The sequence below is a fragment of the Haliotis cracherodii genome, unplaced genomic scaffold, assembly GCF_022045235.1.
Source record: "Haliotis cracherodii isolate W230 unplaced genomic scaffold, xgHalCrac1.p SCAF_6, whole genome shotgun sequence".
NCBI lineage: Eukaryota > Metazoa > Mollusca > Gastropoda > Lepetellida > Haliotidae > Haliotis > Haliotis cracherodii.
Genome location: NW_027266319.1, coordinates 21367255 through 21381854, shown reverse-complemented (window position 1 = coordinate 21381854; position 14600 = coordinate 21367255). Strand labels below are relative to the sequence as shown.

General features: G+C 40.5%; 1 protein-coding gene across 1 annotated transcript; it reads left to right on the top strand.

Annotated features, from left to right (window-relative positions):
* The first annotated feature begins 595 nt into the window (after positions 1–595).
* On the top strand, positions 596–13217 carry LOC139445767 (uncharacterized). The gene is made up of 10 exons (XM_071226978.1): positions 596–675; positions 4225–4327; positions 5020–5145; positions 6766–6896; positions 8368–8452; positions 9177–9217; positions 9456–9608; positions 10263–10413; positions 11303–11354; positions 12041–13217. Exons 1-10 carry the CDS (start codon positions 651–653, stop codon positions 12515–12517), a joined length of 1344 nt encoding a protein of 447 aa, XP_071083079.1. The 5' UTR covers positions 596–650; the 3' UTR covers positions 12518–13217.
* Positions 13218–14600: the final 1383 nt, after the last annotated feature.

The following is a 14600-nucleotide window of genomic DNA, read 5'->3' as shown; positions in this document are numbered from 1 at the left end:
CAATCAATTACGTCAATCATCTGTGAGGAAAGGCGCTTATTAAGCTTACGTAAACACCTTCCTTTGCCATTATATGTAACATAACATGTAAGTTTCAAACAAGTGACGGAGCTATCGCAAAAGTACGCGTTCACACGTAGGACAGTCCCGTATCTGGTGGCAATAGCATCACGTGACCTGCACACATCATATTCATTTCCTGGCGATGGGTTGTCAATTTCATCGTGACGTCTGGACATCAATCATGTCGTGTCATGCCTCCGGTGCGTTTGAACCTAAATATTAGATAATGAACAATATCATGTTGACATCAACTTTAACAGAACGCAGTTGTTTTTTCGTCATGAAATAACCAACAGCAATTAATTTACTCATGCAGTGCAAAATAAATGGGATTTGATAAGCGATGGTTTATTAACTTTTTCTTTAAATACTAGTATACATAATTTTTTTTCAAACTGAATGTTTTAAAATTAACACCTTTAAGAAATAATGTGCCGTGTGTAAATGAATTGAGGCACGAGAAACATGAATCACTGCGTTAGAACAACGGGGGAGAAGTGAGTTTCCGGGGATGGACTTCCTGTTTGAAGTCACCAGTGGGAACTCGCGCACCACAGTCACACTCCGCCACACACCATATTGGAAAGATGTACCCACGTATCTTTATATGCCGTAAGTACTTCACCATTCAATTTTGACTTAAAAAATAGTGAATTTGTAAGTGTTGTAGCACCTCCATCTTAAAAGTTGAGTTTTTTAAGTTTTAAACCTCACCGTCTCTTAAACAGTAAGGATAAGAATTTATGGATGAACAACTTCTTTATTACAATTAAGTGCGGCGTTTCGGTGTAGGTTCTAACACCGTTATCAAGCAAGTGATCCATAAATTCTTATCCTTACTGAGTACTCCAACGTCTATCAAAGAAGTCTCTTAAACAAATAGTTAAGAATCATATGTATGTCGTTTGTCTTGCTGTTATTGTAATCTGGAAAGTTGTATTGTGTCAACAGTTGTATATCGTCGATAGTGTAGATACTAATAATAAGTGTCTAGTTGATTAATAATTTTAATAATTGAATTATTAATTATGGTCACACAGACACCGTACATCTGTTTGCAACAGCACCCATGTTGGTATGGATGCTTCGGTGGCGAATCTTCAGTATTAAATTGCGTGTATAATTTGAAGTGTATTTATACATCTCTAGATCTGATATTGAAAAAAGATAATTGTTTAAACGAACTTTACTCCAGCACATTTTTACTTTTTAGGTAGGCATACAACTTATGATATAAATGTTAGTTTCTTAAATATATATTCATTCACATATTTCCTGTGCAAGGAACTTATCAAACTAACAAATTAAACTATTGATTTCCTTAAAACAAATTCTTAAGGATTTAAAAAGAATATTTTAATACTTTTCTTTCAATGTTTGGGAAAATTAAGATTTTGTCAAATACAATCGCATATTGAAAGCGTTATCTAGGTTAAATCAGATATTCATTTGGGGGTAACATTTTATATACAATTTTGGATGCGTGGTGTTCAATGTTTTTATCATATAACTTTTCAAGCACGTTATGCCACTGGGCATATGGGAATATGTACCGTTAAACGCATGCGCAGTCCCGTGTTGAATCATAGCCCCCGTGGCAGTGACCATGTGTATTGCGATAACGACGTCGTTTCCATGACCCGTCCAGTTAGGGGAATGGGTTATGATCGATCGTTAAAACACATACTTATTGAGGTTTTATCGTTTTTGTTTCGATAGCAGTATTCATTACGTTTATACATCACTTCAAATAACATAATATTCTTAAAGCATTCAAGGGCAAATTGTTCTCATTAATCGTTTGGATCTCTATCAGCTAACTTTAATAACCTTGAACTTTCAAAATTGTTCACTGTACTAAGAAAGCTACATACCTGTAGTATTGTTTGTTTGTTTTTGAAAGCCGCACTCGACAATGTGCTAATAAAAAAAGTTCCATAATCATACGAGTCCATTGCACGATTCCTTCTGTATGATGAATCATTTTCAAATAGTGATGATGCCAGGTGTTCTCGAAAAGGTGAGCGTATCCTGTCTCACCGGTGACAGTCGTCACAAACACATGCAAAGGCAAATCAATTGTTTGCCTTAAAACATATGGTGCAAGTCAAAAGAGGGAAATGCCCTTCATATATTGCGTGATATGACGGAGGCCTGTGAGAAGTACACTGTGATGAGTGTACGATAGAAAACTTACAGACATGTAAACAAAATCAGATACCCTTTGCATTACTTTGCAATAGTCAAAATTATCAACAAGGTCTGTCTCTAAGGTTTGAATAGTAGTCTCTCTTTGACCCTTAACGTCAATGGTTAGAAGCGTCAAGTTTTCATTTTGACATGACATGTGCGATATGGATACCAGATAGTGTAAACTTTTCGGCATAATACATTCGTGATAGTGTCTTTAGTTGCCGAATACCCTGTCATATGAGGTGTCCAGAAAAAAAATATTGGATATTTTGCTAACCTAATATGGCACCGTATACGGCAACTAAAGACACCTCAACTAATGCAATAGCAATAAACCAAAAGTCTCTCAATCGATCAAGACACATGTAAAACTACTATTCAACACGTATGTGTGTTGAGGGGCACGGGTGTGTGAGGGGCACGGGTGGCCGAGTCGTCTTAGGCGCCGCGATTCGCTGGGCAGAGTTGCGTCCCTTAATCACGCCAGAAACGCTCGCCCCGATTATGTTTCTAGGTTTGTCAGCACCATACCCGTGCTCGTGGGTTTCACCGAAGTGGTAAACGTCTGAGACCTGCATCACTTCGGGCTTTCCTCCCACATTAAGCTGACACGCCGTGATATGACTGGAATACTGTTAAAAGCGGCGTTAAACCAAACTCACTATGCCAGAGATATTAATGTGACCCTGTTAATTATGAAGTCCTAAATATGAATATATTTTAACCTTTTATTACGTAAATGAGGGGCGTCAATAAATTGTTCATTCTAAGCATCCAAAGCTAGTGAGAGAGTGAGTGAATGTCGTTAAATGCCGCAGTCATCAACACTCCAGCTATATCCCCATGACAAACAAGCCAGTGACTGAGAGCATGAACAACGGTCAATGACACACAATCGACCAAGTCATCGATCCTGATCGACCAATCCTCTATTTTGCTCTCTTAGTGAGTGCTTGAGTGAGTACGGTTTAACGCCGCACGTATCAATATGCGACCAATATCACGACGGGGGACACCAGAAATAGGCTTCACACATTGTTCCCATGTGGGACTCGAACCGCGGGTCTTCGGCGTAACGAGCGAGCGCTTTAACAACTAGGCTACTCCGCCGCTCCGTAGGCTCTCCTAATAAGCATAGAATTCTTCACCGGAAACACCAGGGCGCTGTACCAACATGGACGTGTACAACCACGAAGGCCCATTTCAGCAACCCTTGCTTGCCGTAAAAGGCGACTATGCTTGTCGTAAGAGGCGACTAACGGGATCGGGTGGTAAGGCTCGCTGACTTGGTTGATGCATGTCATTGTATCCCAATTGTGTGAATCGATGCTCATGATATCAATCACTGGATTGTCCGGTACAGACTCGATTATTTAGAGACCGCCGTCATATAGCTGGAATATTGCGGAGTGCGGCGTAAAACAACAAACCAGCCAATCTCAGGTTTTGTGGGAACCAGATAGTACCCTGTGAACAGACTAACAGTGATCACCATATTTCCCCTTAAACACCAATGAACCATTCATTATATACGCCTAATGAGCTAACCATTTAAATAATACCTACATATATAATCATATATTTGATTAAAATTGACAAATTTTGAATTTAGCATATGCCCTCGAAAGTACTTAATACGATTACAATAAAATGTTTGATTTAAAGTTGAACACATTCATTTACCGATAGTTCAATCAAGATTATGTGCGCACAACGAATTTCCCAATGGTAGCAACACTTAGTCTCTTTCAAATTCGTAATATATTCCTATGCGCGGAGCAGGACGGTGAAATTGAATGAACAACCAATGCTAAATTAAAAATGCAGTCCTAATTCATTTCACCTCATTTGTCATATAACAAGCTTATAATAAATACCATAGTTCACATATTATAATCAATGACATTTATATTAGTGATATAATAAAACTCATTGCCCATGCATTTATTCTAAGCCTTGTACCAACAGTGATGACCTGCCTGAGACCTGTCACTGCTATGAGTATCGAGGTCCCTGGGGGTCCGGCCTCTATGGTACCCTCCCCCGGAGTAACACAACACCCCAGAAACAGGTAAGCAATCAAAATGTAATACCACCATATTACCTGGGAATTTGTGAAATGCGCCTACAGTAAACTACGGTTATAACGAACACGCTTATAACGAACTAACGGATATAACGAACTAACTTTTTAGTCCCGACTATTTGCTGCTGTTATACTGTATATATGCTTATAACGAATTACAGTTATAACGAACTAAAATAAGTAGTCCCTTTGAGTTCGTTATAACCGTAGTTTACTGTATATCAAAGTGCATAGGTGAGTATGGTTTTCAAGACGCTTTTAGCAATATTCCTGCAATATCACGGCTGGGGACGCAAGAAATGGGCTTCAAACATTTTATAGCTAAAACGTTTCCATATTTGTGAAAGTGGGTTGGTCACATTCATTGTGTGTTGATTGCAGTAAAAGTTTCAAAACCAATATTGTTGTTTTATTTGATAACAAATTCTATCAATTTTAGCTATAATAACCGTAACGCTATCATCAAATAGTATTATCAATAGTGATTATCAAATGTGATTAATACTAAATAGTGAAACTTTGGGTCCTATTTGTTCGAAATTCGGATGATGATGATGATGATGATGGAAACGTGGGGACATTTTTGTGAAATAGACGAGGCTCCGTAGTACAACGTTAAAACTTCCAAATTATACACGGGATAATTGTTTGTAACCTGCATGACCTTTGCTCCTCAGACGCCAGACTTTCATCTACCCCTCCTCGTCAACGGCAGTGGCCCCTCCGGCAAGTGACGGAAGCTCTGCTATACAAGGGGTCACCATGACACTGCAAGATTTTGACTTAGAAAACACAGCAATTAGGTAATAATAACACATCTAAACAAGTGCGAAATTAGTCCAATGAATAAAAGATAATTTATTACATCTAAACTGCCAGTGAAAAGACAGTATACACCCGTGGTTGATGGTGGCTAAAATTAAACAAACAAGAAATGTTTTTTCGATGGTGATTTATTTGATACGGGAATCATTGTCGTGTTTTTTACCTAAAATTTGCTGTGTTTCGTCCACAGTTTCAGCCCGGTAACGTTTTGATAACCTTTGTAATTTTTGGGTCAAATGCAATGTTCAGTTGTATGCTTTCTCTAGAAAGGCAGTTTATGTTATTAGCAGGATGACCGGTAGTTTTCATCGCGCTAGTTCTTAATGAATGAATAGAGAAGGAATATTGGACAATATGTCTGTAAGACGCGGGCCCCTTAAATTAAATTGTTAATTGGGGTTAAATTGTTTACAGCTATACTATCCTAATGCCGTTTAACATCATACTTTGGGTCGATTTTGATAAGCATCGTCAAATTTAGTGTCATCTTTATGTATATCAGCTGGAATACGTGGAATCCTTAACTTCAACTATGTACACATCAAAACCGTGAGGGCGGTCGGGTAGACTAGTGGTTAAAGCGTTCGTTCGTCACGCCGAAGACCCGGGTTCGATTCCCGACATGGGTACAATGTGTGAAGCCCATTTCTGGTGTCCCCCGCCGTGATATTGCTGGAATATTGCTAAAAGCGGCGTAAAACCTCACTCACTCACTCAAAACCGTGATAACATAATGATGACAACGAGAAACAAAACAATAGAATCTCAAGGTGTCAAAAACTTCCATGGACCACATTGCCAAGAAAATACTAGACAACGGTGGCCCTGATGAAATATTTGACAACCCGTTAATGTGTTTTTCATGGCTAGCTTTAAAAGTTGAAGAAATATTGAAAGACCAGTTCCTGCAGAATTGGTAACGTTCCATTACTGATAGTTCTAAAGGTGTGTACTATAAAATGTTTTAAGAAAATATAACCTTTGAAAAATATCTTTATCTGGCTCAAAACGTTTAAACCCAATCTTACCATTTAGTAGCACAAACCATAACTTACCAATTGAAACTGGACGCCGGTCTGATATCCCAAGAGTTGAACGTTTGTATAATTTATGTGGTCGAGGATGGTGACGAGTTTCATTACCTGTTTAGATGTGAACCACGCTTCTCCAGTGGCGGTCTATGTACATACCTAAAGATTTCTCTGAATGGCCTAACATGTATAAAATGAAAAAAAATGTTTATCCAGCATTAGATTAAATGATTTGAAAATCTTGTTCAAATTCATCAATACCATCTTTAGAAATGTTAAACCTGTCAGAGAACGTGTATAAGATTCTTGTTACTTTATTTCTATCATTTTTCATTGAAACCTTTGATCCCCATATGTATTTGCACAATTCTCCTGTCATCTTGATATTGATATTTTTATTATATTATGAATTAATATTATAATTTTTCTCATGTACCACCGTTGGTGCGTCTTTCTGAGAAATATACTAAACTGAACTGACTCTGAGGCACAATGAATGAACCATATTGTTTGGGTTCCGGATAATGTGAACGTGACTATAGGCTGTTTCTACTTTATGTATTCCAGCTTCATACTCTGCCTTAAGGGTGGAGGGCACAGCTGTGAGCTGGATCTCGATGAGGGACAGAACGACCCAAAAATGAAAGACATTGTTGAGGAGTGCGGGAATAGTTTCACTTTAAACTATGACAACGCAGGTACCAAAATTGGGTTTTGTTTACATGTTCGTTTTTTTGTTGTTGTTGTTTTTGTTAGACTATTTATTTATTTATTTATTTATTTATTTATTTATTTATTTATTTATTTATTTATTTATTTATTTTATCTTCTTCTTTTATATATCTATTTTTGTGGGAGGGGACTGCTAGTGATTGATATAACAAGCCAGAGACTACGAGAAAGTGATGTCATGATGTTCAACATGCCTGGGGGCACCGTCTTACAACGCTTAGTCACTTTTGACGGGTTTACAGATCCGCAAAATTAAACTTTGAAAGAAGGAAACGAATTAATATAAACAGCACTGAGGTTAACGTCGCGTGTGCACGTGTGTGGTTGTTTGTACTAGCCCGGATTTATAGTGTACCATGCCTCAGTTCAACAAGGATACCCCATTCAGACACAGTATACTGACTCGAAGCCGACCAGTCCTTGTGGTATGCATGTATTTCCCCTGATGCCAAGCGTTAGGCAGGGTAAAATCAAATATCATCGTTTCACGTCCTTTTGTGCGATGCAACCAGGAAACCTCCGCTCTCCGGTAGCCTTTCAATCCACTAGACCATGTCGCAGCGGTAGATAATGCAGATAATGCAAACAAAACTATTCTTTTCATTCGGAAGGAGTTAAAAACTGACCTGACGGTCGGAAGAAACTTTACCATTGTTTTAAATCACTGTAGTTAAAAACCACAAAAGATAGATGCACGAAGTAAGATGCATTGAAAAGATCAAAATCTCAACGATATCAACATTACATTAGTCATACGATATTGGCATGACAGTTGCCCGAATTGAGATGGGGTACCAAATACAAGCTTTCAGCGTAATAGACAAGTGGCACACACATCTGAAATCGTTCAAGTTCAAAGATACGTCACATTAATAGAGTGTAAGACCACCCCCTGCTACAAGACACGTTAAACCGTTCTACTTGTGGATGTGTGTGTGTGTGTGTGTGGGGGGGGGGGGGGGGGGGGGGGGGAGCACGGGTGGTCCAGTCGTCTAAGGCGCCGCGATTCGCTGTGCAGAGTTGCGTCCCTTGGGCACGCCAGAAACCTATGATTGTTGGTTCGAATCCCGGTTCGCTCCGATTATGTTTCTAGGTATGTCAGCACCATACCCGTGCTCGTTGGTTTCACTGAAGTGGTGAACGTCGGAGACCTGCATCACTTCGGGCTTTCCTCCCACATTAAGCTGACACGCCGTGATATAACTGTAATACTGTTAAAAGCGGCGTTAAACCCAACTCACTCACTCACTCACTCACTCACTCACTCACTCACGTTGTATAGGCAGGGTTAATTATGCTTTTCGGTTCCAAAAAAAATACAAACGTTTACACAGACTTTGTTTGTAATAGATGCGATTTTGGGAGTTCAATCGCGATCCAGTCTCATTCTTTGTTCAGCCCGTCATGATTGTACTAATACTTGGATGTTGGTTTCAGAGTTTAAGTGTGAGTGTAATCGAGACTCGGTATCGTGCGAGAAGTCGCCGCCCAGGCGTAGGAAACAAAGGCCCACATGCAACAGGTCAGAGTGAACGCATTGGTTCAGTGTAATATCTACAACATCAACGCCAGTTTATAAACAGTATCGACTTTCTCCCGAAATAGTATATTCCGTTGTGCGTAAAAGATGATCATAGTGGTGAACATTATATGTATGGATAACTTAAAATATGTTTGGACACCAGGTGTTGGCGTAAAGAATAAGCAGGCCTACTCTACCGGTACCGCCCGCCGACCGAAATATGATTGATTGTTGCCTAACGCCGCACAGCGGTACTTCGACCATACACGCTCTTACTCCACAAAATGATTTAACACGTAACACGTGATAATTATTTAATGATCGCAAACGTGAATTCTCTTGATGAATTGCGTTGACCTTGATATTTTTGACAGAAATCTTAATGTTGAGGACAGTTTTATCTTGTAGTATCATATCCCCCCTTGAGCGGTACTTACCGTTGATGGAATAGAATAATGTTTGTTTGTTTGTTTGTTTCCTTTTTTGCTTTTTAACGCCACACTCAGCAATATCGGCAAATATCGAGTCTGGGCCAGACAGTTCAGTGATTGACACCACGAACATTGATCCACGCAAATGGGATATGATGACATGCATCAACCAAGTCAGCAAGCCTGACCACCCGATCCCGTTAGTCGCCTCTTACGACAAACTTTTTACGGCAAACATGGGTTGCTGAAAAACGTGGTCCCTTGAATTTATAATTGAACCATTTGTGTTTCAGTTTCATCATCGGGTTATGTCAATTCTTGAAGATCGACATATGTGAGTATATAATGCTGTGATTCTTCTTATACTTTTGTAAACTTAGAATTTTGTCGTCTAATTCTAATTAGCAGCAAAGCTAAAAATACTTTTGCATATAAGGTGATCATTGATCTAAGATATTGGACCGAAACAGCTAAGACAATAAAAATAGGTATGTATCCTGTCAGATTGTTTATGTTATCTTTATTTGAGAGAAAAGTGATTTTGTTACAGTATTATTTGCATCCTTTTCAAGGTGACAGTGATTCTTTGACGACTACGACGGCCACACGTGCAACCTCTCCATCTTCAACAACACAAACCACCAGCACCCCATCCGAGTTACATACACCTGCCTCCTCTCCCAGAACGGACACCCGAGCCATTGAGATGACCACATCCTCTGACCGTGAGTTTGTTTGTTTGTTTGTTGTTCAACGCCGCACTCAGCAATAGTCCAGCTATATGACGGCGGTCTGTAAATGATCGAGTCTGGACCAGACAATATAGTCATTGACATCATGAATATCGATCCATGCAATTGGGATCGATGACATGCATCAACCAAGTCAGCGAGCCGGTCAACCCGATCACGCTAGTCGCTTTTTACGACAAGCATAGTCGCCTTTTACAAGAATGGGTTGCCGAAGACCTATTCTACCCCGGATCTTCACGGGCCTCTGACGGTGAGTGAGGGGTTTACTCTACAGAAGTGATTCCGTTGTATCACGGCCTGTCATAGATGAATGTGACGCAGGGTGTGGGGGTGTACCGGGCTCGTGAACGTTGGTATAGTGACAAACCTCATTACCCGTCGAATCTCTGATACAAACTCAGGGCCAGAGAATCCCGGAAACTGGGACACGTAAAACATTGAATTTGTGTTTTACTAACCACTAGGGGTAGCTAACCAAATGTAAGTGTATATGTGTCCATAGATATTTACTGGAACCAATCTTACAGTTTTTGTCACATAAATTAAATAGATTTAATTTAATTGCTTATCTAATTTTTATGTACCTCGGTCTGACACCTGTGGACTAATTCTTTTTCACCTTGACAGGGACTACATTCAGTGAACACACCACCGTTAGTGCACTGGAGGATGGGACAAATGGTCAACTGTTGGGTGGGATAATTGGGGGCGTGGCAGGGGGCGTGGTCCTTACCATTTCCTTTATTATCCTCTGGAGTCTCTGCAGGCGTCGAATGAAGTAAGTAGTCTAGAATAAGCGTATGTTGTTCAACGCCGCCGTAGGCGATATGGTAACTATGTAACGGTGGCCTTTTATTAAAGACCGCATCTGTGGTGTGGTGGATAAAAGCGACTGCCCGGAAGTCAAGGGTTTCGATTCGATCAAGGGCTTCGTCATACGAAGAGGCGTTACTTGTTGTTACCCTGCTTGGTGGTGCTCATGTTTGTTTGTTTTTTGTTTAACGTCGCACTCAGCAATATTCCAGCTATATGACGGCGGACTGTAAATAATCGGGTCTGGGCCAGACAATCAAGTGATTGATATCATGAGCATCGATCCACTCAATTGGGATACGAGGGCATGCATCAACCAAGTCAGCGAGCCTGACCACCCGATCCCGTTAGTCGCCTCTTACGACAAGCAAAGTCACTTTTTACGGCAAGCATTGGTTGATGAAGACCCCGGAACTTCAGGGGTACAGCACGAAATGATGACTGGTCAGTACGTGTATGCATGTCGCTATATGAGAGCAATATTCTTAGACGCGGCGTTAAATCCATTTCACCCCACCTTTAACTAATCGACCAGGAACACCATGATCTACGCATTCGGAGTACAATGACACCAAATCCGAACAGAGCCTGGTTGTCCAATCCATCTTTGTCGAGATTTACAACTAGCATAGGGAGCAATCCTACTCGGGAATCCCAACGTGGATGTACATGGTACCGACACGTTTGCAGTTCGTGACGACCTCACGTCTTCTTATCCTCTTTAGAATTCTTAACCTTTCCTCTGAATGTCTTTTTCATCGGAGGAGACACTGATTACGATATATGACAAAGTAGGTAATGAACTGTCTTGTCTGTCTTGAAATAACAGTAAATAATATGTTTCGTTCCTTCAGAGCGTCTTCAAATGGAAACGTTACGTCTTCAGATGTCAAGGTCAAAGAAGATGTAAGTATATTGTATACATAATCATGTTCACGGGATTCTAGACAATGAATAACCAACTGGTAGTACTGGCACGTTTCAGTGCTGCTTGTCGCTTTGGCGATACCTAAAACTACCAGTTTTTACTTTTGAGTCAACAGATTGCCAGTAGTATATAAACAATTGACCTATGACTCTTGCATGTACTTAGAGCGGAGTTTCAATTGAGTTTCAGTCAAGACTTGAAAACATCCCTTTAAGTGTAACAAGCACCTATTTGGATAACAGCTTCTCTATTTACACTTATGCGACGTTTCGATGAGACTTGTTCATCAAGCCTTTTGTGGAAATCAATGTGTAATTTGCATTTCTTCTCAACATCTACAGTCTTTGTTTGCCGTTCAGACCTCACATGTCTGATAAAGATGCTAGTATCTGCAACGAAGCGCCGCAACAGTTAAGATGAAAGCAACTGTCAATCTACAATTGCTTGTCTTAACAATTGTCATTCTACACATGTTGTTGTAACAATTGTCAATCTACAATTTATTGTTGTGACAACTGTCAATCTACAATTGCTTGTCGTAACAATTGTCATTCTACAATTGCTTGCTGTAACAATTGTCATTCTACAATTGCTTGACGCTCTACTTCTAGACCACGGAGGTGGTCGTCTAGCAAAGAATAGCATGAGCTTTTGTATATTACAGGACCGACGTGCCCTCTGTGACAAACACAGTGACGCAGCCAGTTCAGAATATCACACGTATGAGCTTCCGGATGTCATCGGCACACTTCCACCCTACGCAACGTCCTCTGACCTGACTGAACCGGAAGTGACGTCAAATGATGTTGATGAATATGACCGGCTGGGGGACCACGTTAAGCCCAAGAACGGGGCGACACATATGTATGACTACCTAGACAAAACAAAGCTGAAATTAAGACAGCAAGTGATAAACAATGATTATAATCATGCAGTTGTAGCAGGGGACATAACTGTGGGAGATGTTTCGCATCAGGACAACAGCCAGGAATCGTCTGACACAACAGGCGCTGAAGACCCACCGTATTACACAATAGAACAAGAGGACTCGGGAAAGGGACAAAATCATAAATATTTTGTTTTAGAGAAAACGGAAGAGACGCCGGATACACCGCCATACTCAAAGCTCTCCTTTGACTAACACTTTGAGTTGAATCTCATTGTTAATGGGACCCGTGAAGATCTGGGTTAGAATAGGTCTTCAGCAACCGACGTTTGCCGTAAAAAGAGACTATGCTTGTCGTAAGAGGCGACAAACGGGATCGGGTGGACAGGCTTGCTGACTTGGTTGATGCATGTCATGGTATCCCAATTGCGTGGATCAATGCTCATGATGTCAATCACTTGCGTGGATCAATGCTCATGATGTCAATCACCTAAGTGTCTGGTCCAGACCACCGTCATGTAGCTGGAATATTGCTGAGTGCCGCGACAAACAACAAACACCGCCACCACCCCTGTTAATGGTATACGGGACAGGCCCTACACCTATTATGTATGTCCTCCGGTGGAGAATATAACCGTCAGAAAAATTATGAAAGTGTCAATATAACCGAGGTATCGAGCCCTGTGAACAATCGTACATGTACCGCTGCTACTGCTGCAAAGGTCAACATTGACCCTACTGAAACTAGTCGTTGGCATAATATACCCAAAGAAAATAGACGTTGTAATTTATGTACAGTATTGCAGATGAATTCCATCATTTATTTAGATGTGCAGATGTTTATATATATAGAATATCAAACTTTGTCAAATTTGCTTAAACTATGTAAAACTATATCACCAGTCAGTAAAGAAACTGGTACTCTTTACAGTACATTTACAAAATGTCCTTCATGAAACAGTGTAACCACATTAACGGTATCATCTTTATCAATTATTTATATTGATTATTGTATGCTCATGTACCACCTTTGGGTAATAAACTGATTGTTTGATTGTTTCAATAACGACCACAATTTACTTGCAATTGGTTGCCAGAATCCTCAGCGGGCTGCTGATTGAGGTATCCCTATTTTCCAACCATATCACGCCAGGGGAACCAACGGATGGCGTCACACCTTGTAACCATTTAGGGAATCGAACCACTTGGCAAACGCCACCGCTGCCTGTGACCCATCAAACGAAACTGGTAAACAAGAAAATAGATCAAAACGTAACAAACATATAAGCGAAAAAAACCTTTTCATAATCATAAGACTGTACGGTATACGATTCCTGCTTTATCATAAGTCGATGTCTCAAGTCTATCTTACTAAACGTTGCCCTGTTCGTCCCGATTATGTTTCTAGGTTTGTCAGCACCATACCCGTTCTCGTGGGTTTCACCGAGTGGTAAACGTCTGAGACCTGCATCACTTCGGGCTTTCCTCCCACATTAAGCTGACACGCCGTGATATAACTGGAATAGTGTTAAAAGCGGCGTTAAACCCAACTCACTCACTACTAAACGTTGCTCTGACATCACACACATGTACACTGAGGACATCGCTAGAGTCATCCTTTGACCGTCCTGCTGGGGCTTAATGGACACTCGTTTCTCCATCTGTTCCATGATTATCTTTCAGTATTTCAGCTGAACTTTTATCCATTTCGTGTAAAAATGGTAAACACGGTTGCTGTACTCTTAACTTTTCGTATTCACGTTAAATCCCAATTTGCTTCACCAAATGAATGACCGTTCATATGTAGTTGTTTTTGTTTGGTCTTTGTCAATTATTTGTTTATGTGCGCGTACATGTAATAAACACGTGATACCTTTCTGTTTTCTACGAGTCTTCACTGCGCTGTGGTATAAGGAGTTTGCAGAGTTGCGTCCCTTAGGTGTACTGGCCACCTATGAATCAAAGATTCACGCTGATTGTTTCTAGGTTTCAAGGTCATCTCACTTGAGAGGTTAAGTGTGTTTGTTGTTTTACGCCGCACGCAGCAGTACTCAAGCTACATGACGGCTAACGTAGAGTGGCGTACGAATTGGCTATGCTACACACTTTCTATGTGTATCATATATGCGAGTAAAGCATATTGATGTTTTGTTTGTTGTTTAACGCCGCACTCAGCCATATTCCAGCTCTATGACGGCGGCCTGTAAATAATCGAGTCTGGACCAGACAGTCCAGTGATTGACATCATGAGCATCGATCAACGCAATTGGTATACGATGACATGCGTCAACCAAATCAGCGAGCCTGACCACCCGATCCCGTTAATCGCATCTTACGA

What these genes read in the sequence shown, in the direction of transcription:
- LOC139445767 (XM_071226978.1), top strand. Translation starts at nt 651, where the DNA reads ATGTACCCACGTATCTTTATATGCC. An exon ending in ACACAACACCCCAGAAACAG is followed by an intron (nt 4,328 to 5,019) that starts GTAAGCAATCAA and finishes TTTGCTCCTCAG; the next exon opens with ACGCCAGACTTTCATCTACC. An exon ending in TTAGAAAACACAGCAATTAG is followed by an intron (nt 5,146 to 6,765) that starts GTAATAATAACA and finishes TATGTATTCCAG; the next exon opens with CTTCATACTCTGCCTTAAGG.